Source organism: Pan paniscus, chromosome 7, assembly GCF_029289425.2.
Source record: "Pan paniscus chromosome 7, NHGRI_mPanPan1-v2.0_pri, whole genome shotgun sequence".
Taxonomy (NCBI): domain Eukaryota; kingdom Metazoa; phylum Chordata; class Mammalia; order Primates; family Hominidae; genus Pan; species Pan paniscus.
Window position 1 is genome coordinate 113,821,154 of NC_073256.2, and position 27,571 is coordinate 113,848,724.

The following is a 27,571-nucleotide window of genomic DNA, read 5'->3' on the forward strand; positions in this document are numbered from 1 at the left end:
TGTAACCTTGAACTCCTAGGCTCAAGTGACCCTCTTACCTCAGCCACCCGAGTAGCTGGGACTACAGGTGTGTGTGCCACGCTGCACCTGGGTACATATTTTTAAAGAGCATGCTGTACACCATAAATATATACAATTTTTATTTGTCAATTTAAAAAATAGTACCATTTTACATAAAATTAATCAAGGTTAGACTTTCCTGTTCAACTGGATATATACAAATGCAATGCAAAATAACTTGAAGATACCTCTGTGGTACCTTCCTGGATTCATACATCCACATCTGTAACATTCAAATATGGCTCTTTGGATATGTATTTTAGTCCATAAATAAGTTTTCTTTAAACTTTATCTGATTTTAGAATGAAATTCATCATGTACTTTAGTCACAGATTCATGACTTGAGAACAACTCTTAGTTTAAAAATGTATTAACTCTAACAAGGTTCAAGAAAATTCATGTGCCTACCCAGTGAGTACCTGAGTTGCAGCAGGTGATCCATACATATTTGTTGACTGAATGTCAAATTTTGCCAGCCTTTAAAGAACCATACCACACTGTTAGAAAAACTGACATGAAGGGCCAAGTGTGATGGCTCACACCTGTAATCTCAGACCCTTCGGAGGCCAAGGGGGAGGATCACTTGAGTCTAGGAGTTTGATGCCAGCCTGGGCAATATAGTGAGCCCTCGTCTCTAAAAAAAGAAAAAAAGAAAAAAAAGAAAAAGAAAAACAGAAGTAACTGTTTTATCTCCTGTCTCATTTTATGTATTATACACTTCCTTGATTTTCCTGTGTCCTCCTATCCAAAACTGTAACAATTTTGTTCGACATTAGCACCATATCATTTTATAAAACTCAAATCAGCCAACTTCCCTGGGAAGGGGTTGATGGAGGTGAATAAAGAGAACAGTGGAAAGTTTGAGGCTGAAAATAGACTTTTTTTTTTTTTTTTTTTTGAGACAGAGTCTCGCTCTGTTGCCCAGGCTGGAGTACGGTGGCATGATCTTGGCTCACTGCAACTTCTACCTCCCGGGTTCAAGCAATTCGCCTGCCTCAGCCTCCCAAGTAGCTGCGACTACAGGTGCTCACCATCACACCTGGCTAATTTTTGTTGTGTTGTTGTTAGTAAAGATGGGGTTTCACCGTGTTGCCCAGGCTGGTCTTGAACTCCTGAGCTCAGGCAATCTGCCTGCCTCGGCCTCCCAAAGTGCTAGGATTACAGGTGTGAGCCGCCGCGCCAGGCCTGAAAATAGATTTTTTTGGATTGCCTGTAGATTTTGGTCATGGCCTCAGCTCACTTGCCAGTATCAGCGATGGCTCATTAATGGTTGGCTGGCTGGATATCCTATTCCTCTCAGCTTCTATCATCTTTCAAGTGAATTTCATAAGAGCCAATCCTACCAAACTGATTTCTAGCCTGGACTCCTGGTAACAGTCCAGGGGGTGCCAAGTGGAAGAACAACCGAGAACAACAGAATGGCATCTTTTTTTTCCGCTATCCCCTACTCTGACAACTCACCTCAGGACAGAACACCTGTTTATCCACGGTTGTAATGTGGTATCATTTGTTACCGTAGTGACAGAGTCCGATGTGTCAGTTTAGGTTAAAAACTGTCTTTAGTAGCTTTCATTTCTATTTTTTCACTTGTCTGGTTCTCTTTATTTTTTATTTTTTTTTACATGTTTGCATCTTAATCTCTATGTTGTTTATTTTTAATATTTTCTCCTGAGATTCTTGAAGTGTGGTAATTATTCTTTTAGCAATCAATGAAGCTATTTGGGAAGTGATTGGTTAAGCTGTGCCCCTCAAAGCATAGCCCTTAAAACCTGAGGACTTGAAGTATATTTGCAAAGAATCTTTGGTTCTAGTCACAAGCTATACTTAGTGAATTAGATATACTCCACAAAATTCTACCAAATTTTAGTCCCCATCAGTTTTTTAAACATTTCCAATTAGCAAAACACACAAACAGGCCTACATCGTTTGCGAATTTAGACAAATCCTGACTAATACCAGCGGACCTCCCCTGACTTCTGCCCCCATCCCCACTCAGCATGGGTGACCTCTTTGTAGCCAGCTCTTGTGTAAGTGCTTTTTATACTGTCAGATTATCCTTCTTGCCACAGCTGTTAATAAATCTGAACACAAGATCTTGAATATTTGTTTTCATCTCCTTAATATTGTGTCACTCAAAAAGGTACCAATTCCCTTATTATATATACTCTCAATGGAGTATTTATCATCTTTAAAGAAACAAGTCACTGAGCATCTCATAAACACCAAGAGCCTTGGGGTGTGCCTTCAGGGCAGCAAACAGATATATCCCTTCAACACGTGTATCCACTTATTCGTTTTTTATCACTGTCTGCCCAAGCTGAATCAGAGAGCATTCACCACGCTTCTTGTTACATGGGTGCCCCAGTAAACAGCAATAACTGTGAGAACCAGCAAATCAGTGGAGTGCACTTCCTGTTTTACTAGAATTCCAATTTATTTGATGAATACTTAACTGTTGGGGACAATGGAGGTGTGGCCTTGCCTGAAGGCTGGCGAGTAGAGGAGGCCTCTTATGAGGATAGAGCTGGTATTTTATGGCTCTTTGCATGTATTTTGCATTGCTGATTTTCCTTTGGAGGCCTTTTTAAGAAGTCTCCCCATCTCATGAACCTCTTCAACCCACAGACTCCATCTTAAAAATAAGGGCACTAGGCTGGTGGCTCACGTGTCTAATCCCAGGACTTTGGGAGGCTGAGGCAGGCAGATCACTTGAGCCCAAGAGTTTGAGACCAGCCTGGGCAACAATGGAAAACCCTGTCTCTATAAAAAACACAAAAATTAGCTGGTGTGGTGGCCTGTGCCTGTAGTCCCAGCTACTTGATAGGCTGAGGTGGGAGGACTGCTTGAGCCTGAGAGGTCGAGGCTACAGTGCAGGCCACTGCACTCCAGCCTGGGCAAGAATGAGACCCTGTCTCAAAAAAAAAAAAAAGGCTGTGGTTCATTCTTTCAAAAGCTAAGTGGAGCCCACATTGGCACAGATGCCAGCTACAGTGTCTGTGGAATCAGAAGCATCATCTGGTGTTACAACTTCTGGCCTATTGCTCTTTTTCTTCTTTCTCCTTTGCCTACTCTTCTATTTCTCCATATTACCTTTTTGTTGGCCAATGCCTTAGACTTGCTCATGAGCATTTGTAGGTTTGGTAGCTGGCACACAAAACCAAAGGAATAAGTGTCTCCAAGTTTGAGTTGTAATTCTCCAGTTAAATTTCTTTCTTTGAGATTTATTACAGTAATAGGTTACTAAGACATTGTAATTCTCACTTAGGGTATGACTGTATTTTATTCTAATACTGAGTTGAAAAATTACCATGGCCTCATATCTATATATCTACATCTGTGTATTTTAAAGGCTCACAACTCTTATACGGTATAAATTGAGCTTTAGAGCAAAATTTATTCAAGATAATATTTATCATGTGTCTTTATGTACCAGGAATGAGAATACAATGGTGAACAGACAGAAAAGTCTCTGGTTTCCTGTAGTGGGCATTCCAGGAGCAGAATGGCGTCATAATTCATTTACTCTATAAGTCAGAGAGAAAAATGATGGCACGAACTGCAAGGGATTTGTGTGTAAAATTTGTGACAGAAAAAGAAACTGGAAGGGAATACGCATTTGCCATGTTCTATAATATGCCACAGACATTGTAACAAAATATTTCATGTCAGTTACTTCCATTTAGGAAATACATGTTCATTATTTTCTTCAAACTAAGAATTACTTTATCCCTCTTTTCTTTGAAGTTATCTTAAATCTGTTATTATTCAGGGTCTCTATCCAACTTCTCATCAAATTACCCTATTTGTAGCTTCCAAACGTTAACACCTCTCTGCTGAAATGGAGCCTATAAAAAGCCTTAGTGGCGTAAACTGTGTGTGAGGGAGAAATGGTATTTAAGCCCTTAATGAAGTTAGGAGCTTTCAAACTGTTGCACTTTGGGTTTACAGGATCCTTCCTCCATGTCCCTTTTTTTGGGGTGCGGAAGGATTTGGGAGAGTGGGAAATATTCTCACTACATATTTATTACATTAATTATCTTCTCTTTTAAAATGCAATTTTCATGAACTGGCGATTTATGAACACTTCACATTGCTTGAAAGCATCTTACACTTTTTTTTTCCCTCAACTCACAAGGCAGTTTCTTTCTACTGGTCGAATTCTCAAGGCAGAAAAGCTACATACGTCCCTCGTTTCTTCACTAATTCTTCTCTAGAAAAGGGAAAGTGAAGAAGGGAAAGAGAAAAGACAACGGGGAAGAAAAGAGCATAGAGGAGAAAGGAAAAGTGGGGACAGAAAGGAAGAAAAGGACTGAGAAAACGCAGGAGCCCTGGCTTGCCGGTGAGCAGACCCGGCGCAGCCACAGCGCGGAGCCGCGGCGCCCACTGGTCCTCGGAGCTGCCAATCGGCGTGTAATCCTGTAGGAATTTCTCCCGGGTTTATCTGGGAGTCACACTGCCGCCTCCTCTCCCCAGTCGCCCAGGGGAGCCCGGAGAAGCAGGCTCGGGAGGGAGGGAGCCGGAGGAAAAGAAGAGGAGGAGAAGGAGGAGGACCCGGGGAGGGAGGCGCGGCGCGGGAGGAGGAGGGGCGCAGCCGCGGAGCCAGTGGCCCCGCTTGGACGCGCTGCTCTCCAGATACCCCCGGAGCTCCAGCCGCGCGGCTCGCGCGCTCCCGCCGCTCTGCCCCTAAACTTCTGCCGCAGTTCCCTTTCAAGCCAGCGAATTTATTCCTTAAAACCAGAAACTGAACCTCGGCACGGGAAAGGAGTCCGCGGAGGAGCAAAACCACAGCAGAGCAAGAAGAGCTTCAGAGAGCAGCCATCCCGGAGCACCAACTCCGTGTCGGGAGTGCAGAAACCAACAAGTGAGAGGGCGCCGCGTCCCCGGGGCGCAGCTGCGGGCGGCGGGAGCAGGCGCAGGAGGAGGAAGCGAGCGCCCCCGAGCCCCGAGCCCGAGTCTCCGAGCCCGAGCCGCAATCGCTGCGGCTACTCTGCTCCGGATTCGTGTGCGCGGGCTGCGCCGAGCGCTGGGCAGGAGGCTTCGTTTTGCCCTGGTTGCAAGCGGCGGCTGGGAGCAGCCGGTCCCTGGGGAATATGCGGCGCGCGTGGATCCTGCTCACCTTGGGCTTGGTGGCCTGCGTGTCGGCGGAGTCGGTGAGTGGGCCAGGCGGGGGACGCACGCGCCGTTTAGGGTGTTTGAAGCTACGAGAGGAGCCCGCAGGGAATAGGGGAGCGCCACCTGGGGAACCCCCAGTCCCCAAGTATACACCGGAGATCCGCTGGGACAAATGCGCTCGTCTGGTCACCCTTTCCCCCTCTTCCCTTCCTCAGAAAAGCGCTGCTCGCTGGCGTTACCCCGCGGTCCGCGGGAATGGGGGCACCGAGAATTACAGTTTGGTCTAGCCGCAGAGGCCCCTGAAGTCACTCCCAACTTCTTCGCCCTCGGCGGGTCTTGCTGCGTGGTCTGGGAAGGACGGAGGGGAAAGGGTGGCAGGAGGGGGGAGCCTGGGTCGGGCCCGCGAGGGAACGGCTCCACTCCGCGCGCTCCTCGAGACCAGGGATGACCTGGAAACTTTGGGGTCCCTTCCTCCGCACACCATCCCCCCCGCGCCGGCTTTCCTATTTGACTGCATGCAAATTCTGGGGAGATGGGGGCCAGATTTAAGAGACCCGCGAGTGTCCAGAGAGAAAAGTTTGCAAAAGTTCTTTTGTTTGATGCTCCCTGCGGCTAGGGCGAGGTAACCGACACTACGTGGAATCGCAGTACGCGGTCCCTCAAGGGGATACTGGGGGAGGCACGGAACGCGTCCGAAAATGCTGGGACGCCGGCCACTGGATTCCCAGTCCTGCGGCGACCCCCTCCTCGTTGAGGGGTGGAGGCTGCACCGCGGGGCGTCAGGGACAGGAGGACATTTTCCTAGGAGTTACACGGGAGTGCCGCAAGCAGGGCGAGGCGGGGTACGTGTGACACGGCGCTCGGCTTCGGGTCGCCTGGCCGCTCGGGGACAGAGGCTTCCCTCCCGCCACGCTCGCCCTCTCTGGCCCTGGCGGGGCGCTTCTGGGGCCGGGAGGATTCTCGTCTCCGGCGGGGCGCCTGCCGGCACCCAGCTTCCCTCCCCCGCCTTGGCGGTGGGAACTTGATTTCTCCATTTGGTCGCGCTTCGGGGGCTGGAGCTTGTTTCCCCACGTCGCCCAATGAGCGCCCTCTAAAGGGAACTGCTTCCTTGGCCTCCTCTCGTCCGCAGCTGCCTCTACCTGGGCGCCAGGAGCTCTGTCGGGCCAGGTGGAAGCTTGAGCACCCCAGATTTCGTCTGCAGCCTCAGTGCCCTCTGGGGTCTCAGGGAGTGCGGCTGTTTCTGGCCCTTCTGGTTCCCCACGTCCTCTCCCTTTGCCATTTAATAACGTGTCAATTTCTAATTAACTGAATTGTCTTTTCAAAGACAAATTATATCATCTTAAGGTCTTTTAGGTAGTCATAAGAGTTTGAGTCTCCCTACCCCCCTTTTTTGTGCTGAGGCTAATTTAGGACTGGGAAACCTCTTTGGCATCGAGCGGCAGATGGACATTTTTAATCAGTGTGGGAGCCTCTGTGTGTGCTAGCAGATCCCCATACGTTCTTTGTGGTTGGAGAGCATGTAGAATTGGAAACTGTACAGACTACATGAGTATTTTGGGTGCTCAGGTTGTAAAATAGAACTCCGAGCCTTATCAGTGTTTCCCTTTGGCAAATGATGGTTTAATCCGTTGGTATTAGTTATCTCCCAGCCAGTTAGGATGAACTTTGGCTCTTTGTACACCAAAAGGCAGCAGTTCTCTTGTTTATTTCAGATGAGCGTTGTTGCTCCTCTTGTTGCAAAACAGGGCAAAGGGACTTCATCTAATAAATTTCAAGAGCCTGCCTAAAAAACTGCACATGGTTAAGGAGGCCCTTTTTTTTGCTGAGTCTTATTCATGGATTTGCTAGGAAATGTTACTGTTTTGGGATTCTGGAGAAAGAATGTTTCTGTCTTCTGCCCCTCTGGGTTTTTGCATAAATCTACCAGTGCTCCTTAAGGAAGTTTTTTGGCCGAACTATATACCCGTCCTCCCCGGTGACAGCTTTCCCCTGAACTGTGTATCTTTGGGGTTCTAATATTTCTCAATTTGAACCAGAACTGGATGCTTTCCGAGTGAACTGCTTCATTGTGATAGACACTGTTTTCAGTAATTGGAAAATCATCCAAAAAGGGTGATTAGATATTTATAAAATGTCAACTTGGAGACTAGCAGAGAATCTTTGTTAGGCAGTGAGTCAGTCTTTCTAAATAGAAGCTGTTTCAAGGCCCAGAATGGCTAACAGTCCATTTAAATTACTTTTCAGTCTCCGTTTGTTTCATGTATAGCAGCAAAAATATAAATGAAGTCAAAAGACTGAATTTAAAAAAAAAATTAGCAATTACAGAATATTATTTCCAGGACTTTGCATTTTAATTTGAAAACTGCAACTGTTTCCTGGGATTTAGAAGTAGTGATTTGGGTTTAAAGTCTCCCTTTAAAAGGAAGAAAGGAAAACTGCCTACAGTTAGTGAATTTTTGAGTTTTATACTTAGCTCTGGGGGTAAAAAAGAGGTTCTCAGGAACTGAGGCTCAAAACTGCCTATGAAAAGGAACTGGTAGCTCTTCCTTTATGGATCCTGGAGGCAGCTGGGAAAGCCTGTTCCTAGTGATCCATTCATACTTTCCACTGGCAGGTTAGGACTTTGGCTGCGGAACACCAGGCAAGGGGAAAATCTGACTGAGTGTGGCAGTAGTGATATGCTGCTGGTTTTCTGTCCATTTTGTACATGACTGTTTATCTTTAGAAATAATATATTGCAGACTGCTATAAACACATAATTTGAACTGGAAATATGTTTAAGAAAAGGAAGTGTTTTGAAGTAGAGGAATTTTATAAACATTCTTAGATGTCTGTAAATTAAAAGAAACTGTCAAGTCATTTGGGCCCATGCATTATCTCTCGGTGTATTATGAAAGGCAGGCTCTGGAAAGTTTGCATTAGAAGGGTAACTAAAATCGAAATCATGTAACTTTGCAGTTCTTTAGAAAATATAGTTTGGCTGTTTTATGAGTGAAACAAATTGCTTTTGCTAGGGAATTTTATGAAAACAAGGGCTCTTTCTCTCTTAGTTGGGTATTAGCAGAAGGAGGATGTCATTTAAGAAGGAAAGATCTTGAAAGATCAGGCTTGCAGAAAATGGATGTCTGAGAAGCAATTTGAGCATGCCCTTCAGCTTCTGCTTTTAGGACCTGATATGTCTAGTTTTGATGGTAACCACCCTTCGAGGGGTAGCCTACCCTGTGTAATATGATCACTTAAATGGCGCCTTGGATAATCATTAGTTTGGAAAGGATTTCAAAAGGTGAACTGGTTTGTTCCCTGGGTGGAACTAGTTTTCAAGTCTCCAAAAGCCCCCAGAGACCTGACTGGCCAGCTAGAGGTGGCTTGGAGTCTCCTTAGGTTGCCAAGGCCCCTGAAGCTGACCCAGTCACACAGAGCCCCACCAGCCCTGTCATTAAGGTTTATAGCGAGTCCAGTCAAGCCACTGTGCTGTTGGCATACCTGCTGGTGGGGATCCAGTTGTCCTGTGAGGAATGCCATCTGGGTTTAGATTCTCACTAGATTGTCCTTCTTCCATTGCCAAAAATCAAACTAAAAGATTTTGCCCATCCTTTTCTTCTTCCCAAGGCAGAAGGGTGCATTGCAGAATCTGAAAACCACTGAATTATTTTCGTGGACTAGAGGCCAAAATAAAGTCTTAGAGAAAAGCCAGAAGTAATGAAGAAGAATCTTTGCTAAAACCAATCTACTCTTATTTAACTTTTTTAGTCAACTGTGACAGTACTATCATTTTCATTCTAATCATTTGGATTTAAATCTTGAAGAAGCCCTGGACTCATTCGTCTTTGTTGGTTTCCACGTCCAGTCTGCCTCTAAGTCCAGCTGTGCATTCATTCTGCAGATATTTATTTCATACCTACTAGGTGCTTGAGGTAAAGCAGTGAGCAAACCAGGCAGATATCCCCCTGCCTTCTTGGAGCTTGCATTCTAGTGATCTTTCCGTTCATTTTTTCATGCCTTCAGTGGCCAGCGTGGAACTTCCTCAGGCGTGCCAACCGGCCGCAGAATGCCCTGGCCCATGGGAACCTGCACTTAAAGATGCAGCACCAACAGGTGTTTACCCAGCTCCTGACCTGAGCTCAGCACTGCAAAGAAGTCGGGGTTTGGAAATGTGGTCCCTTCCTGCAGCGCTAATCTTTTTTTTTTTTCCTCTTGAGATGGAGTCTCACTCCGTCACCCAGGCTGGAGTGCAATGGCACTCTGCAACCACCACCTCACTGCAGCCACCTCACTGCAACCACCACCTCCCAGGTTCAAGCGATTCTCCTGCCTCAGCCTCCCGAGTAGCTGGGACTACAGGCACGTGCGACTGCACCTGGCTAATTTTTGTATTTTTAGTAGGGATGGGGTTTCAACGTGTTGGCCAGGCTAGTCTCCAACTCCTGACCTCAGCTGATCCACCACCTCGGCCACCCAAAGTGCTGGGATTATAGACGTGAGCCACCATGCCTGGCCATTGGTCTCTTCCTGCAGCACTAATCTTGATGGGACAGAAAATTTCAAATGAAGAGCTTTCCCTCTTTTTTTCTTCCTTGGGGGCATGCCAGCTTGTGCTTCTATGTCAGTAGCCTTGTAGTTGCCATTCCTGGCCCAGACACTTGCATGCAGTTTGGTTTGTCCTCCACCACTTTGATCATGTTGCCCATGGTCTAGACACCTCCATGTCCTTGTTATCATGGCATATAGTCTGTATGCCTCTGCTGGATTTATAAGCGGCCCCATAATAGCCTTCCTTTCTGGTTACCCCCTTGATCACTTTCCACCACATCTCCCAGCCCTGGCCCATTGATATCACTATCATGAACACTCCCTGGACATTGCTACTTTTTCAGTGTTTCTCCTTTTAAATGCTATTGATTAAATGCAAGCTCCAAATACCTTTTCATGGCTGATCCAGCCCTGTTGTTTTTAATCCTTCTGTAAATAGCAAGGCATACTGATGATCAGAATCATTGGAAGTATGTGAAAATACAGATTTCAGGCCTCCTCTCAGACTTACACAATCAGAAACCTGAATGGGGGTGGGAGTGTGGGGGAAACTGTATTTTTATAAAGCGACTGAGATGATTCTAATGAATCAGACTAATTTGGGAATCGCTGGTCTAGATCGCAGCATTACCCCTTAATTATGTGCTATTCTGTGTTACTACTAGAGTTTTCAGCAGTAGCTGGGCTTAGAGTACAAAGGGCTTGGGCTTGGGAGGTGGACAAGTCTGGGTTCAGATGCTGGTACCTTGCCACTTAATGTGTCAGAACTTGGACAGTATATTGAAGCTCTGAGTCACTTAAAAAAGTGTGTGTGTATAAATTGGACCTAAGAATGCCTTTATAACATGACTGTTGTGAAGATGAAATGAAGGGAGCATATGAATGGTGCTTGAGGCACGGAAGATAGGACATTTTTTTTTCTTCCTTTCCTCTCTTGGCCTTTTTTTTTTTTGGCAATGAAATGAATGAAATGAGGGAGCCATGTCAGATGTTCTTACCTCTCTGACATTCTAAAGAGGTGAATTTTCTCTCCCATCAAGGTTAGTGCTATAGGAAGAAACCATGTTTCCAAATCTCCTACCCCTGTGCAGTGCTGAGCTGGGTAAACATCTGTTGACACTGCATGTTGAAGTGCAGGTACCCGTGGGCCTGGACATTTTGGGGTTGGTTGGCACTCCTGAAGAAGTTTCACGCTGGCCACTGAAGGCATTATGGTTCAGGGTCAACTGAATACACCAGCCCCCAGTGGACCTGGGCTAGTTGTCCAGTTTTGATGCCTCCGCACTCAGTGTCATCAGCATTGCAGGGTTGGTGTCAAGAATAAAGAAGACATTGATGTAACGTCTTGACACATCAGCTGTGCACAATCACACCTCCTCCTCTTCCCTGAGGCTGTGCTGAGATTCCAGCACATGGGAAGGAGAGAGTTAGAATTTAGTCTGTATCATGCGTTGGTATGCCGTTGGTCATTTAGAATGGGGTGGCAGGGGTAGTGAGTATATTTTGGGGCTCTGGGGGCAGAAAAGGGATTATTTTTATTTTTTAAGAGTGGAAATGTGGCCTGGCGCGATATCTCACGCCTGTAATCCCAGCACTTTGGGAGGCCGAGGTGGGCCAATCACCTGAGGTCAGGAGTTCGAGACCAGCCTGGCCAACATGGTGAAACCCCGTCTCTACTAAAAATATAAAAATTAGCCGGGTGTGGTGATGGGCACCTATAATCCCAGCTACTTGGGAGGCTGAGGCAGGAGAATTGCTTGAACACAGGAGATGGAGGTTGCAATGAGCCGAGATCATGCCATGGCACTGCAGCCTGGGTGACAGAGTGAGACTCTATCTCAAAAAAAAAAAAAAAAAAAAAGAGTGGAAATGCATTAAATTTCTTCTTTTAGCCATTTGGGCTTTAGGTCTTACTATTAAAAATCTCAATTGCATTTTGATAAGTCTGTTTCTAGGCAGCATTAGCTTTAGCAACAAGGATGGAGGGGTGAATGCCTCTGAATGGGAGAGGACACTGTTGAAATAGAATTGTGAATGTCTGTTTTTCTCAAGTATCTCAAAGAATTGGTAGGAGTGGGAGAAGAGAGAAGCCTTGAAATCTTCGGAGATTTTCCATTTGCATTTCACATCAGCAGAGTGAAGCCAATGAGTATGCAGCTGGTGGCGTGATAGCCAATGCATAGTCTTGGAAAAATGGAAAAATGTTATTAAAGACATGTTTTCACAGTTTTTTTCTCTACCATTCAGTCTATTTTGTGAAAAATGTCACAAAGACTCAGTAAGTATGCTCTCTACAAAGCATTTTGGTGTTTTTTTTTTTTTATGATTACACAGGTATATTAAATACAAGTAGCCGTGATGTTTAAGGAGTATGTGCAATTAATAGAATTTAGTCTCATGGTATAAGAATGACACATGGGACAAGATACACAATTATTAAAGGAAAATTTTTTTTTAAGGGAAAAGTTAAATACGTATTTGGTTTTTTTTTTTTTTTTTTTTTTGAGACAGAGTCTCACTCCGTCACCCAGGCTGGAGTGCAGTGGCATAAATGAGGCTCACTGCAACCTCCTCCCCCAATTCAAGTGAATCTCCTGCCTCAGCCTCCCGAGTAGCTGGGATTACAGCGCACACCACCACGCCTGGCTATTTTTTTTTTGTATTTTTAGTAGAGATGGGATTTCACCATGTTGGCCAGGCTGGTCTTGAGCTCTTGACCTCAACTGATCCGCCTGCCTCAGCCTCCCAAAGTGCTGGGATTGCAGACGTGAGCCACTGCAACCAGCTAAGTATGTATTTATGTGTAATTTGTTATTAAATATAAATACAGTAGACTAAATATACAACATTTTAAGTCAAGGCAAAAGCAAGGTTTTATACACATGTAATTAACTGTCTTAATCCCTGTGAGCCCTCAGTTTTCTCATCTCTAAAATGATGGAGTTGAACGAGAACTCTCTCTCTTTAATATTTACTTTTTCTGCACTTTAGGGTGTGGTAGGAGAAATGTGAAGATTAACTTAATAAGTAATTATTAATCCCCTGTCAAATACTTCTAATTTTATTATTGAAACATGGAATTTATTCACCTTACAGAAAGGCAAGTAATTTCTAATAGCTCATGGTAACCTGTTACCTTGAACTGAGTGTTCATTGTTTACTAGGAGTGTATACATTGTCCTGCGTATTCGTGATCTAATGTCTATTTGTATTAGTCTGTTCTCACTCTGCTAATAAAGACATACCCGAGACTAGGTAATTTATAAAGGAAAGATGTTTGATGGACTCACAGTTCCACATGGCTGGGGAGACCTCACAATCATGGTGGAAGGCAAAGGAGAAGCAAAGGCACGTCTTACATGGTGGAAGGCAAAGGAGAAGCAAAGGCACGTCTTACATGGTGGCAGGCAAGAGCGCTTGTGCAGGGGAACTCCCATTTGTGAAACCACCAGATCTTGTGAGACTTACTACCACAAGAAAAGTATAGGGGAAACCACCCCCATGTTTCAGTTATCTCCACCTGGCCCCGCCCTTGAAACATGGGGATTATTACAGTTCAAGGTGAGATTTGGGTGAACACACAGCCAAACCATATCACTAGTATTTTTTTTATATATTTTCTGATACAAGCCAGTGTAACATAAAGAACAGCTGTGTGGTAAAAATAACTTTCATTCTAGATAGAAGACTACATGACTTGATATACTGGGGGGCTTTTTAAACTGTAAATCTCATAGAGTGTTTTAGTCTCCTCATATGGTTTCTGGCCTGGATCTCCATTTCCAGAGTGGGGCTTTTAACTGGTGCCTTCCGTTTGGTCCCTCTCTAGAGCACTTGAGCCTGGTCTGAGTACTGTGCAGACCACAAGCAAGAATCTAAATGAGCAGACTATGGTAGTGTTGCCTGGGTTTGGATACACTTATTATGTAACCTTGGGCAAGTTTTTTAACCTTCTGGGCTCAGTTTTCTCATCTGTAAAACTGAATATCCTAAAATAAGTTTTTAGGATTATGTGAGACACAATAAGTAGGGACTTTTTAGCATAAGGGAATGTCCATGCGTTGTGTCACATGCTAGTTATAATTCCTGGCTTTCTGCTTCTCTGAAGAATAAGGGCTTGGCACACACATTAGTTGGGCTCATCTGATACGCTCTAGCCCAGAGGGTGGCTCAGCATATGCATGCTAAGGCCTACTTTTTCATAACAGGGGCTTTCTTCTTGTCTTGGGGTAGACTAGTTCTACGCTGAGATATTGGGAATATGTTTGTAGTCAGCTTTTCTCTAAAAGTGGATGATGTGAGAAAATATGCCATTTATTATTTCTGGCTGATGAAAGGTTCCTTACAGGGACAGGACAAATCCGTGTTAAGATGTGAAAAGCTCATCTTTCCCAGTAATTTTACCTCCACAAATCTGTCCAAAGGAAATCATTACCAGGTAAATAGTATTTAATGTCTTTGTTGAAGTCTCTTACTTATAATAGTTAAAAAAATGGAAACAACCCAAGTGTACAATAATAGAGTAATTGTTAAATAAGATTCTAATTTAGACACTGAATATCCTGTGGCCATTAAAGATTTATTTGAAGGGTATTTATAACTTGGAAACTATAGTACACAAAAAGTTAGATATAAACCTGTGTATAGTGAGACCTTGGTTATATTTTAAAAGGTGTGTGTGTGTATAAAGATAATGTATATATACAAATCCATACATGTCATAGAACTGTGTAGATACACATACACAAACATACACAGCATGAATACAGGTAAAACTAGGAAAATCAGAATAAGATTGGTAGATTGTATCAATATCAATATCACTGTTGTGATGTTTACTGTAGTTTTATAAATGTTACCATTGGTGGAAACTAGGAAGGGGCACAAGAGATCTTTGTATTATTTCTTACACTGTGTGTGAGTCTACAGTTATCTCAACAAAAATTTCAATTAAAAAATGGCACCAGAGCTAGATTGTTGTTCAAGTAAGTTCTGCTGATCCTTCAGAGAAAGATATGTTATAAAGCTCAGAGAATGATAGAAGGCTGTTCTTTCTCATTTTAGGAGGTTGGCATCACTCTATGTCAAAACCAGACAAGAAGAGCAGAAAAAACAAACCTATAGGCCAATGTCATTTATATTAGATGTCAAAATTTTAAATAGAGTATTATTAAATTGAATACAGCAGTTTATTAAAAGAATAATGATGAGCCCAATTGGGATTTTTCCAAGGGCAGTTTCAACATCAGAAAAGCAATGCAGGTATTAACAGTTTAAGGGAGATAACAATATGATCATCTCAACAGATGCAGAAAAAGCATCTGACCAAAGTACATGTGAAAGTATTAATATAAAGGTCCCCAAATTCTGGTTAACTGAAGGCATATTATATTTGGCTAGTACATCTGTGCTTCGGACTCAATTCACTTGACATGTTTAGGAACCAAAAGGCCTCTGTTTACAAAGTTGTTAGGCAACAGTCTCTAGTTGCATGAGTGACAGGTGTGTGACAACCCAATAAAGGATGGGCCATGACATATATAGATTCTAATTCATATGGAGTTGTTCTAGCATTGCCCAGGTTCACTGTGTACTCTCCCAAATTAAGAAAATGCAAGAGATGGTTTTGAATGTTTTAGAATCAGATAAATTGGGGTTCAGTTTCTGGTATTACCACTTAAAAGCCATGAGAAGTCTCTTATCATCTCCATGCTTGTTTCTTCAGTGTGAAACTGGGATTAGAATATTTTGCTTTTTGGTTACTTTGAAGATTAGCCTCAATAATGACTAAAATCTTCTAACACAAAGCCTGACCCATAGTAGGTGATTTAAACCTGTTGGTTTCTCTTTTCTTCCATCTTTAAGTTTTGTGATTCTGCAGTATATTATATGTTTATATATAAATATATATGCATATGTTTTGTGTTTCTCACTTGCATCCTGACTCTTAACACTATGGGACATATATTTTCACAAATTTAGAACTGGTTTTTTTTTTAATTTTTATTTTTATTTTGTATTTTTTATGTGTGTGTGAGCAACAAGGCTGTTTATTTCACCTGAGTGCAGGCACGCTGAGTCCGAAAAGAGAGTCAGCGAAGGGAGATAGGGATGGGGCCGTTTTATAAGATTTGGGTAGGTAAAGGAAAATTACAGTTAAAGGGGGGCTGTTCTCTGGCAGACAGGTGTGGGGGTCACAAGGTGCTCAGTAGGGGAGCTTTTGAGCCAGGATGAGCCAGGAGAAGGAATTTCACAAGATAATGTCATCAGTTAAGGCAGGAACAGGCCATTTTCACTTCTTTTGTGGTGGAATGTCATCATAAAACTGGTTTATTTTTAGTCAGGCAAGTTATGATGCTTAATTATATTTTGTATTTCCCCATCACCCATATTTCCTGAATAATACTTAGCTAAAACTTGCATACAAGTTGGAAATTTAGTTAAGACTGGAAAATCTTTGGTAGTACTTGGATTATAATTAAAATACTCAAAGAAGGTCAGCATCGGAACCCTAATTATTTTTATTATTTTTATTTTTTTTTGAGACAGGGTCTCGCTCTGTCGCCCAGGCTGGAGTGCAGTGGTGCGATCTCGGCTCACTGCAGCCAGTGCCTCCCAGGTTCAAGCCATTCTCCTGCCTCAGCCTTCTGAGTAGCTGGGACTACAGGTGCGCCACCACACCCAGCTACTTTTTGTATTTTTAGGAGAGACAGGGTTTCACCATGTTGGCCAGGATGGTCTCAATCTCCTGACCTCGTGATCCCCCTGCCTTGGCCTCCCAAAGTGCTGGGATTACAGGCATAAGCCACCGCGCCTGGCCTGGAACCCTACATTTTAAACACTGTTTTATATAAATTTACTAATGAATTAAAATCTTAACTTTATTTATGTCCCACTTCTGAACTTGCTTAAATAGGAGTGGTGTTTTGATTTGATTATTAGATTTGATTAGGTTTTGTGATTATGCTGATTATTGAATTAAGTTTTGTACTTGATAAATCAGTTTAACAGTGGACACACGTTACTATAAGCCAACAAAGGACAAAGCTCTATGTTGGTCCTGCAAGTTAAAAAGAAATTATGACATGGTACTCACCTTCAAGTAACTACTGTCTACCTTATGATTATTTAGAGAATTGAAAATGAGTTGGGCCAGCACTTAAAATATGTGTTATATGTAAAATATGCATCAGTTTTTGTTGAATCTAGTTGGGCATTTGTACAATCAAAATTGCCAAAAAACCACAATGGAGAATAAGAAGAACCCCTTGTAGAAGAGAAGTCACTGGTCTCCTGGAAAAGCAAAACCTTCCTAAAACCTTCCTTGAAGTGGCACAGTATGTTGGAGAAAAAGGAGAATTCTGTTGATGACTTGGAGACACTTGATTTTCATGTGTTTCTCTTTTTCCCAATCTTCTCTTCAAAGAAAGACTTCCAAATGGTAAAATGTACAAAAGGTAGAAAGAGTAAGAAATTGTTTAGAACCTGAATGATCTGTTGATATTTCTACCAGGGGAGAAAGTAACCTTATATTTCAACCAGTCTTGATTCTCCATATTCTATAATCTTTGGGGTCTTAAAAGTGAGAGCTGGGCCTTTGTATATATCATATGTAATCAGGTAAAAAGTATATATTTATAATATATACTTATATATTATACACATCATATATTATATACATTACATATATGTATCCGGTGAAAACTTATAAGAGACGGAGTCTCATTCTGTTGCCCAGGCCGCAGTGCAGTGGTGTGATTATGGCTCGCTGCAACCTCGATCTCCTGGGCTCAAGGCATTTTACTGCCTCAGCCTCCTGAGTAGCTAGGACTACAGGCACCAGTCCTGGCTGAGTTTTTGTTGTTGTTGTTCACATGGGGTTTCACTATGTGGCCCAGGCTGTGGACCTTATATTAGGTGTTCAGTTAGATCACATAGCCTTAGCTGGCCGGGCACGGTGGCTCACGCCTGTAATCCCAGCACTTTGGGAGACTGAGGTAGGTGGATCATGAGGTCAGGAGATCCAGACCATCCTGGATAACACAATGAAACTGTCTTTACTAAAAATACAAAAAATTAGCTGGGTGTGGTGGCGGGCGCCTGTAGTCCCAGCTACTCGGGAGGCTGAGGTGGGAGTATGGCGTGAACCCAAGAGGTGGAGATTGCGGTGAGCCGAGATCACGCCACCGCACTCCATCCTGGGCAACAGAGCGAGACTCCGTCTCAGGAAAAAAAAAAAAAAAAAAAAAAAAGATAGCTAAGTAATCAAAGAGGTATAAAAGTGTTGGGATAATTCTCACTGTATTCTTTTGGATTTTGCTTTTTTAGTTTTTGTACCAACGGATTTTAGAGCTGGAATGGACTTTTAAAAGGAAACACATCCAGAGAGGTTAAGTGATTTATCCAAGATTACATAGGTAATTAGTGGCAGAGTTGTAAATTTAGCCTACGCTGTTTTATTAGTGTATTTTCTTATAAAACATTCCTTTTCTGGCTGCTTCTACTCCCTCATTCCCCACATTAATGATTAGCACCTAATGCACTTATTTCTGGCACATGTTTGATAAATAAATGAAATACCATGAAACATACATTTTACGTTATACATTTAGCATCAGTGTGGTTAGTGGGTTTTGTGCAGAATCCTTTGGTGTTTAGATACTTCTTCAATTTCCAGCAAAACTGTGCTCCAACTAATTCCTTTACTTGCTGGTGAAACTTCAGGCTAATTATGGGAAGACAGTTGAGAGGACTGAGATTTGGAAGACCCAGAGACTGAAATAGAGTTGATTTGTAAGTCTTAGGAAGATTGTGGAGATTTATAGTTAGAAAAGGAGATAAAAGCTTCCTGGAGATAAGAATCGGAACCAGAAGCAAAATCCTCATGAATTAATACTACATTTTCTGGGGGAAAGAAGGCTGCTATTGTAGTTAAGAGAAAAAGAACATTCCTTGGATTTTTATGCTAAAAATATGTCAGTGCCTTCCAGGAGAGAGTCTGATGCACTTCCAGCCCAGGTAGAAGTGCTTTTTTACCCAATTCCTTTTGCCAGTCTTAGATGTAGGCTCCTCTTTTCTCCCAAGAGTTTCCTCTTGAATATTGGCCGGGTGTGGTGGCTCATGCCTGTAATCCCAGCACTTTGGGAGGCCGAGGCGGGTGGATCACGAGGTCAGGAGTTCAAGACCAGCCTGGCCAACATGGTGAAACCCTGTCTCTACTAAAAATACAAAAATAGGCCAGGCGCGGTGGCTCATGCCTGTAATCCCAGCACTTTGGGAGGCCGAGGTGGGCGGATCACGAGGCCAGGAGATCAAGACCATCTTGGCTAACACAGTGAAACCCCATCTCTACTAGAAATACAAAAAATTAGCCGGGCATGGGGGCGGGCGCCTGTGGTCCCAGCTACTTGGGAGGTTGAGGCAGAAGAATGGCGTGAACCCGGGAGGCGGAGCTTGCAGTGAGCCGAGATCGCGCCACTGCACTCCAGCCTGGGCAACAGAGTGAGACTCCGTCTCAAATAATAATAATAATAATAATAAGAAGAAGAAGAAGAAGAAGCCGGGTGTGGTCGCGGGCACCTGTACTCCCAGCTCCTCAGGAGGCTGAGGCAGCAGAATGGCTTTAACACAGGAGGCGGAGGTCGCAGTGAGCAGAGAGATTGAGCCACTGCACTCCAGCCTGGGTGACAGAGCAAGACTCCATCTCAAAAAAAAGAAAAAAAAAATTATTGGTTTATAAATTTTATCATAACACAAATGTATTTGAGTCAAGCTTTTTAGAAAAATAAGTCTGTGAGATATTTTTAAGGAAAGAATTTTATTAAAAGGCAGTAACATTAAAAATTACCATTACCACAGCCTTCTCCTACTATAGATAGGCATTTTCCATTCATTGTCTATAACTGTCTCACAACTGCTAGGCGGTATTACTTGCCAAGGCTGCATTTTATGTGGCCCAGCACAAGTTAGAGCCTCAGTTTTTCTAGCTTTAAATAGTCTTTCTATAATACTGTAATCTTTCAAGAGAGCAGTGAAAGTGTCTAACTGTATCACCAACTGTTTAATGTAGTCCAATGGGTGCAACCCTGGATCATGAAGTGTCTAATGGTTGCAGCCTCAAATCATGAAGTATCTAATGGATGGTTGCAGCCCCGAATCATGAAGTGTCAGAATCTTCCTTTTCATTGGTTGGCCTAATCTTCCAGGTCACTGATACTCTGATTTCTTTACCAACTTTTAGCATATTGCTTTAATGGCTTCTCTCTGCAAACTTCAGTCTGGTAATGGGAGAACTAAGAGGTAGAATTAATGGCACCTCTCTAAATCTCAGCTCTGCCAATTTCTGGACTTGGGCAGGTGATTTAACCTCTCTATGCTTCCATTTTCACATCTGTATAAAGGAGATTAGTCATAGTAGCCACCTCATAGAGGTGTTGTGAGGGCTAATGCCTTAATTAATGGGTGTCAAGCACTAATAAGAGTGTGCAGGATAGAGCCTGCACTAGACTCTCAGTGTTGATGATGATCGAAATGGACAGCTAATTAGATGTACTGACCAAAGAAGACAGTGTCAGTAGTCTTTTGAGGTTTTGAACATGAGGCAGAGAAGACTGATGGTGCCACTGACCAGATCAGGAGGACAGACCGATTTTTTTCCTCTTCTTTTTGTGGCTCTTGTGTTTTGGTGAAAGGAGGAGGCATTTTGGTTTCTCTAGGTTTTCCATCTGGGTAGTGGAGGGCATATTCTCCATCACGGGTTTTCAGCCCTTGCTGCCGATTACATAAACTTGGGGAGCTTTTAAAAACTATTCATGCCTTGGCCCCACTCCAGACAATTAAATCCAAATCTATGTGGTTGGGGTCCAGCTCCCTGTTAAAGCTTATTCTCACTTCCAGAAGGCTTGAGAACCTTGCTCTAGAGGACTTCTTAGTCTCCAGTTTAGAGAGCAGCCTAGCAGGTAAGGTTTTGTATTCTTAACGTATGCTTTCTACTGCTGTGATTAAGCCCCATGTAATGAGGTGGCTTTCCAGGACTCATCTGCTGCCTGTCACAGTCTAAGCAGTGTGGAATTGGGAAATCCTTGCTCCCTTCCAGCTTTTTCCTTTTCTCCAATGTCTTTTCTGCTGGATCATACTTTTTTCTTTTGACTATTATTTTGGTGGATTTGGAAACATTTGAGAGGTCTTTAGACAGAAGACTGCATAGCTATAAAGTAAGTTTATCTGAGGATGTCTTTTTAAAAAATGCACACATTGCCCTTCCTGAAGGAAGACTTTTCCTAGTGGAGCAAGGGACACTGGTCCTCTTGGTCTGGTTACAGAAAAGCATGTTTGGCCAGCTTATTAGATTTGCCTGAGTTCATACTTTGAACAGAAAAATTGCATGTTTTACTGATTGGAAATACATTCTGGGACTTGATTGAATATACTGATCATGTATAGGTCCTACATAGGTGTCTTAATAATGGTCTTCTTACCGTACCTGCACTTAAGTTCAGCAATTTGGACCTGGTTCAAGTCGCTTCAATTCCATGGAGCTGTATTGTTTGCAGCTGAAATAGGAAGAGAGAGTGCTTTAGGCTGTCTTGTGAGCAAGACATCTGAGTTGTCTTTAGTTCATGCTTAAGCACAAAAGCAGCAGCCCATCATCTAATCTATTCATAGTTTACTTTGTTCGGGTATCTAATTTGGGAGCATGCTTGCCCTCACTCACTTCTAAAACACACAGTTTTCCATCCATTGAATAAAAGGGTCTATCTTTAATTGACTCAGGGAACAAAACCTTGTTGAAGAATTCTGGATTTCTCAAAGCTTTTAAAAATTGCTCTGCAGGATAACATTACAATGCTGACCCTACTGCCACTCAACATGTATCTGTCCTACAATGGAGTTGGAAGAGGGATTATTCTGAGAAGGCTATTAAAATGAACCATTTACTATGATTCATAGGCTTTTAAACCCAGTAAGTCTGTAATATCTAGGGTAAAATTCAACATCAGTTTATTATTTTGGTGATGATGGGGTTAAATGTGTCTTTACAAAGTATTAAGCATGCACAGAGAAAATGCAAATGTGAATTCTCTTCGTTCTCCCCGTTAGGAGTGTATGCCTGATAGATAAATGTTCCAGAGCATTCATGTAATACAATTAGTAGATATAAGTGCTTTTTCTCAGTGGAAATTGAGGTCTGTTACAAGGAGTAACAGATTAGGCCAGTGGTTCTCGAAGTAGGGACTAAATCAGCAGCATCTACAGCTCCTCGGACCTTGTTAGAAATGGAGATTCTGGGCCTCTTTGCAGACTAAGCAATCAGAAACTTTGCAGGTAGGGCCCAGCAGTCTTGAGCTTTAAAAAGCCCTTCAGGGGATCCTTCTGCATGCTAACGTTCGAGAACCTCTGAGCTACGGTTCTCACCTTGACAGCACAGACACTATTGAGAGTCCCTGGTTGTGGGGCACGGGTGTCAGTATTTTTGTTTCTTAAGCTGCCTTGGTGATTCCAGTGTTCAGTCAGGATTAGAGGCTGCTGCTCTAGGACCTTGCTACCCAAAATGAGGGTCCCAGACCAGCAGTCTGGGCATCATCTGGGAGCTCTTTAGAAATCCAGGCTATCAAACCCCACCTGAGACTTACTGAATCGTATTTAAGTTTAACAAGATTCCCAGTGACTCATAAGCACATTAAAGTTTGTGAAACACTGATTTATAGAAATAGTGAGTTTCCTTTGTAGAAGCCAGCCCTTAGAACGCCCTTAATTTAAAAGTTTTGTGAGGAGGTAGAACAGCTGTTTTGGCTTCTGCCTGGCAGTGACTCAGGGAAGCAATCACTGGGGGCAAGGCAAGGCTCCGAAAGCTGTGAAGGACCCAGGACCATTTCATCGAGTGAGTGCTGGTGCAAGTAATGAAAATCCCAACTCAGATTGGCTTAAGCAATGGAAACTTTTTGGTTCAGATAATGGAAGAGTTCAGGAGTAGTTCTGTTTTCAGATCTGGCTGCATCAAGAGGCTTATGTGATTTTTTTTTTTTTTTTAATCAGCCTCAAGGCTTACGTAACTCTCAGCTCAACCTTACTTTGTTAGATTCACTTTCAGGTTTTACAGAATTAGAGTAACAGCTAAGCTGTTGTTAAAAAGAGATTCCTAAACATAGTGGCTTAAAGTAGATTTATTTCTGTTTGACACAACAGTCCCAAGACAGGTCTGGTGGGATAGCTCTGCTGTGCTCACACGCAGTTCTTACCTGCTGGTCCAAGGTGGCCAGTCCATCCATACTGTCTCCCAGCCAGGAGACAGAGTCAAGGGGGAGAACATACCCATTCCTTTTAATGCCACAGCCTGGAGGGGTAACACGTCACTTACACTTATATCCCACTATTTGCAGCATAGTCACGTGGTCACACAAGGTACTATGCGGGCTGGGAAATGTAGTCTCTACACGAGTGGCCACGTGCCCAACTAAAATCTGGGGATGTTTTGTTACTAAAAAGGGAAGACTTTAGGTATTGATGACAACCAGGAGCGACTTCTCCTCTGGTGGTGGCAAGATGGAGTCTGGCAACTTCAAGTTAACAGCCTGTCCTGTCAGCAGTTTCAGTAGAAAGCACTACTCTTTCCTAGTTCTTCCAGTAAGAATCCCAGAATAGCTTCCTAGTTCCTTAATTTCTGGGAACTACACATGAAGAAGTGTCCCCAGAATCCCGTGGACTGTGATAGAAAAGGATTGGTTCCCCCAAAGAGAACTGTTTAATAGCAGGCTTAGAACAGAGAGACCTTTACCTCACTCCTTTGTGAATTGGCATTTAGACCCAGACAAGAAAGGAAAGTGGAGAACACGGGGGTGCTCAAGCCAGATGTGGGGGCATTGGGGGCTATTTACTGTCGAGTTAGTCAAGCATGGAATATTTGAAGATTATTAGCACGTGACATAAAGGGTATTTAGGAATAAATGTGTTTGCTGAGTTTAATAAACATAGGAGACTGTAACAGTGTACTTTTGATCTTCTGATCTCTTATTTTAGTGGTTGGTAAATAAGAGTAAAAGAAAATATAAACTTTGACAAATGCTTTTAAGAATGTTTTAAATTATTTAATCTTTAATTGCTAAAGATTATGTAAATAGAAGCCTTTAGTGCATCAAACGATGAGTGTTGGAGAGATGATGAATTGAACTTGTGTTTACCGTCTCCTTCTCAAGGTTTTGTTTTCTTAGTATGTTTTTTATACTTTATACTTAGTACTTTTTTATACTTTATTCATTACACAAAGGATTTGAGGTAATTTCCAAGACTAAGGCCTTTCTCGCAAGCTTTAGAAGAAAATTCTAAAAGCATACTACATCCTGCTTTTAAAAAAAGTTGTGACAGTCTTACATGATAGAAAAATAATATATCATATTCAAAATAACATGGTATTTCCAAGGTTCTCAACTGCTTATTGTCCTTTTAATGAAAATGTGGATTGTAGGCACATCTGCTATAAATGAATTAAAATTTCATTTGCCCAGAACTTTGTGTATTCCATTAATAAGATTTACCCAAAACACTATTGTTGGTTTAATAAATATTAAGAGAGCCTTTGGGATGTGCCTCCTGGCGTTTGTTGTTTCTCTCCTTTGAGCATTAACTACCCTTCTGAGCCTTCACAGGCTGCTTTTGTTGTTTTGTGCCTTGAGGTATAAATAGAGGCAGAAAACCCAGAAGATGCAAACAGATTTAATACTATAAACTATTTACAGATGTGTTTAGTATTCATTCAATAGAACCTTTTAGTTTATTGAATATAAACCAGCTTTAGCATTCTACATGTGCAAGGGGTTCTGTTTTTTCTTTTATTGGAAATTTTAAAAACGACAAAAACATCTTTTGGTAGTATCATCATCTAATAAGCACCAGAAAGATGTAACGTCATGACTTGCACCTGACCCTTTGTCTTCTTGGATCTTACATACTTTTGGACAACCAAGAGTGCAAAGGGTGGAAACTTCCGATCTCGACTGAGTAAAAGGAAAGCCTTTCTAAGAGGCAGTCAAAGATGGAACAGGCTACTTAAGCAGGAGGCAGGACCCATACCTGGAGCTAAGCTGGTGTATGTTTGGATGGCTGTTTACTGAGGATCTTTAGAGGAGATTCAAGCCATCAACTGGCTGGGGAGAGTCGCTGACCTTTATAGCTTCCTTCTAACCTTAGAAGATTCTGTACGACATTTTAAAGGTGAGTGCTGAGCAACTTAAACTATATTTTATTTCCTTTCCTGATAAGTTGGTCTGACTGAGACTAGACATCTTTTGTTGCCTGTAGTTGAAGGAGTCTGGCATTCTAGGACCAACTTGCTGTTAAACTGATGGCAAGATTTCTATTTGCCAAAGTTAGGGGACTGTGTATGTAACCATTGAAATCTAACATTACCTCAAACTTCAAGGGACTCTGACAGGTACTTTAACCAGTTAGAATGGCACACTTGACTGTCTGGTTTGAGTCAGAGCAGTGAGTGCCTGGGAGAAAACAGCAAACTGAAGACACCATGAGTGGACTTCAGGGAGAGGGAAGAGAGACAGAGGGCCCACAGGCCAGCACGAAGAGTGTAACATTTGTCTCCCTCTTGATTTTTCCTGTGCTAGCGCTCACTTCCATGTTTCCTTCTTTATTCTGGGTAAAGCAAGAGAATGCTGGACAGGTAGCCAGAAGACTTGGGTTCTTATAGGCTGGCCTTTCTCCGCCAGTTACCAGCTGTGACCTCTGGCAAATCACTCAACCTCTTTTACCTCAGTTTCCCTTTTTGTAAAACCAGCTAGTCTCTGCAGTCAAACCTTCAATAGTTCTATAATGGCTATGCTTTTCTTAAGGAGTCGCTTTTTCCCCCTACTTTCTACTTACTGCCTTGCAATGAAGTTTTTAAAATTCCAGTCCAGACTTTAACACTGTGTTCTATTCTCCTCTCTTCTCCTTTGGCAGCCAACTAAATTGGTTACAGTTGTCATTTAGAATGCGGTAAACTTTCATGACTAACTATTTCCTCTCTTAGAGATGCCACTTCATCTAGCTGCTGTAGCTCGGGTTTCTTCCTCACAGATAAGAGGATGGAGGTTGCTCTTGATATGGGAAATAGAAGGATGGAGGTTGCTCTTGATATGGGAAATAGAAGTCGGAGTAGGAGGTAAAGTTCCACTGTAGAGGGAAAATGTCCACCTGTTAGAGACAGGAAACAACTGGGGTGCGAAGGGCCAGCTGTCCGTGTTCTATGGATGAAAATTCCCAGCAGATTTTTTCTGTATTTTTGGCTCTGAATATTATACACTGAACATAGAGTCTTGTCCTGGAATCTGATAGTTTTCTTAAACACTGGACAAGTGAATATACTCCAAAAAGATCATGAGGCCACGGGTATTGTATTCTGAGGTCCCGAGAAGTTGATGAATCTTCTCTCCCAAAGGCGGATATTTTTACCAGTGTGAGCTACCCAGAAAATTTTAAATTTGAAAATCTCCCAAATGCCCATGATTTTGATGGCAAGAATTATTAGAGGCAGGTGGAAAATACTGCCCAACTGTGATCATGACACTTTCACCAACTTACGGCTCCCTAGCCCTGGGACTGGCCAAAGAACCCAGTGTTGGGCTGGAAGGGGAGCCCTTCCAGGCTGATGGATCTCTTTGCCCCAAGTACTGTTGTCACACTGCCGGTGTTCGAATCACCTTGGGGATTGGGGTTATTTGTTAAAAATGCACATTCTTGCATCCCATCTCAGACCCTGCATTTGAATGTAGCTGAAACATACTGAAGTTACAGAATCATTGCTTTTGGCTGAAAACCTAGAAAGCTTGCAATGGCTTTCTGTGGACCCCACCTCTCTGCTTAACCTTTTTGGGTTTTTAGTTCAGGATCTAAGGCCCTCCCCTCTCTAAAATGCAAAATTTGACACTGAGCTAAAGATCAAAACATAGCAAGTGTTATCTAGAAATTATTCCTTTAAAAATAGTTTATTTAGCCATGCAATAGGATAACTGTCAAACAATATTTTATGCTACTTAGAGTTGTACATATAGGTACATAACATTGAATAGCTTTGTTGAAGTATAATGTACCTGCCACAAAAATTCACCCATTTAAAGCTTAGTTTTTAGTGTATTCACACAATTGTGCAACAGTGACCACAATCTAACTTGAGAATATTTTAATCACCCCCCCGCCTCAAAAAAAAAAACCTGTACCCATTTGCAGTCACTTTTCATTCCACTCACTTCAAGGCCTAGGCAACCACTAGTCTCCCTTCTGTCTCTGTAGATTTGCCTATTGTGGACATTTTATGTAAGTGGAATCATGTAATATATGGCCTTTTGTGATTAACTTCTTTCAGTTAGCATGTTTTCAAGGTTCATTCATGTTGTAGCACTAGTACTTCATCTCTCTTTATTGCCAAATAAATATTTATTGTGCATTGTATATAGTCATACCCCCTTTTCCATTTGTTAGTTGGTGGACATTTGGGTTGTTTCAACCTTTTGGCTATTAGGAGTAATGCCGCCATAAGCATTTGTGTCCAAGTGTACAAGTTTCATGGGGCTATATGTTCATATATTTCCATTTCTCCTGAGTATATATACCTACGAGTGGAATTTCTGGGTGATATGGTAACTCTGTATAACATTTCAAGAAACTGCCACACTGTTTTGCAAGGTAGCTGTATCATTTTATATTCCCACCAGCAATGCACAGGGTTCCAGTTTTTCCACATCCTCATCAATATTTATTATTGTCTGTCCTTTTGATTACAATCCCTATTGGGTATGAAGTGGTATCTTATTGTGGTTCTAGTTTTCATTTTCTTACTGACTGATGATGTTGAGCAAGATGTGTTTTTGTGTTCTTAGCCATT

General features: G+C 42.5%; 1 protein-coding gene across 1 annotated transcript in view; it reads left to right on the forward strand.

Annotated features, from left to right (window-relative positions):
- Nucleotides 1-1,567: 1,567 nt before the first annotated feature.
- Nucleotides 1,568-27,571, forward strand: part of SDC2 (syndecan 2) — a 114,804-nt gene continuing 88,800 nt past the window's right edge. The window contains exon 1 of the mRNA XM_014345985.4: nt 1,568-5,210. Coding sequence (XP_014201471.3) covers nt 5,151-5,210 — 60 coding nt within the window. The 5' untranslated portion in view covers nt 1,568-5,150. The remainder of the gene's footprint in view (nt 5,211-27,571) is intronic.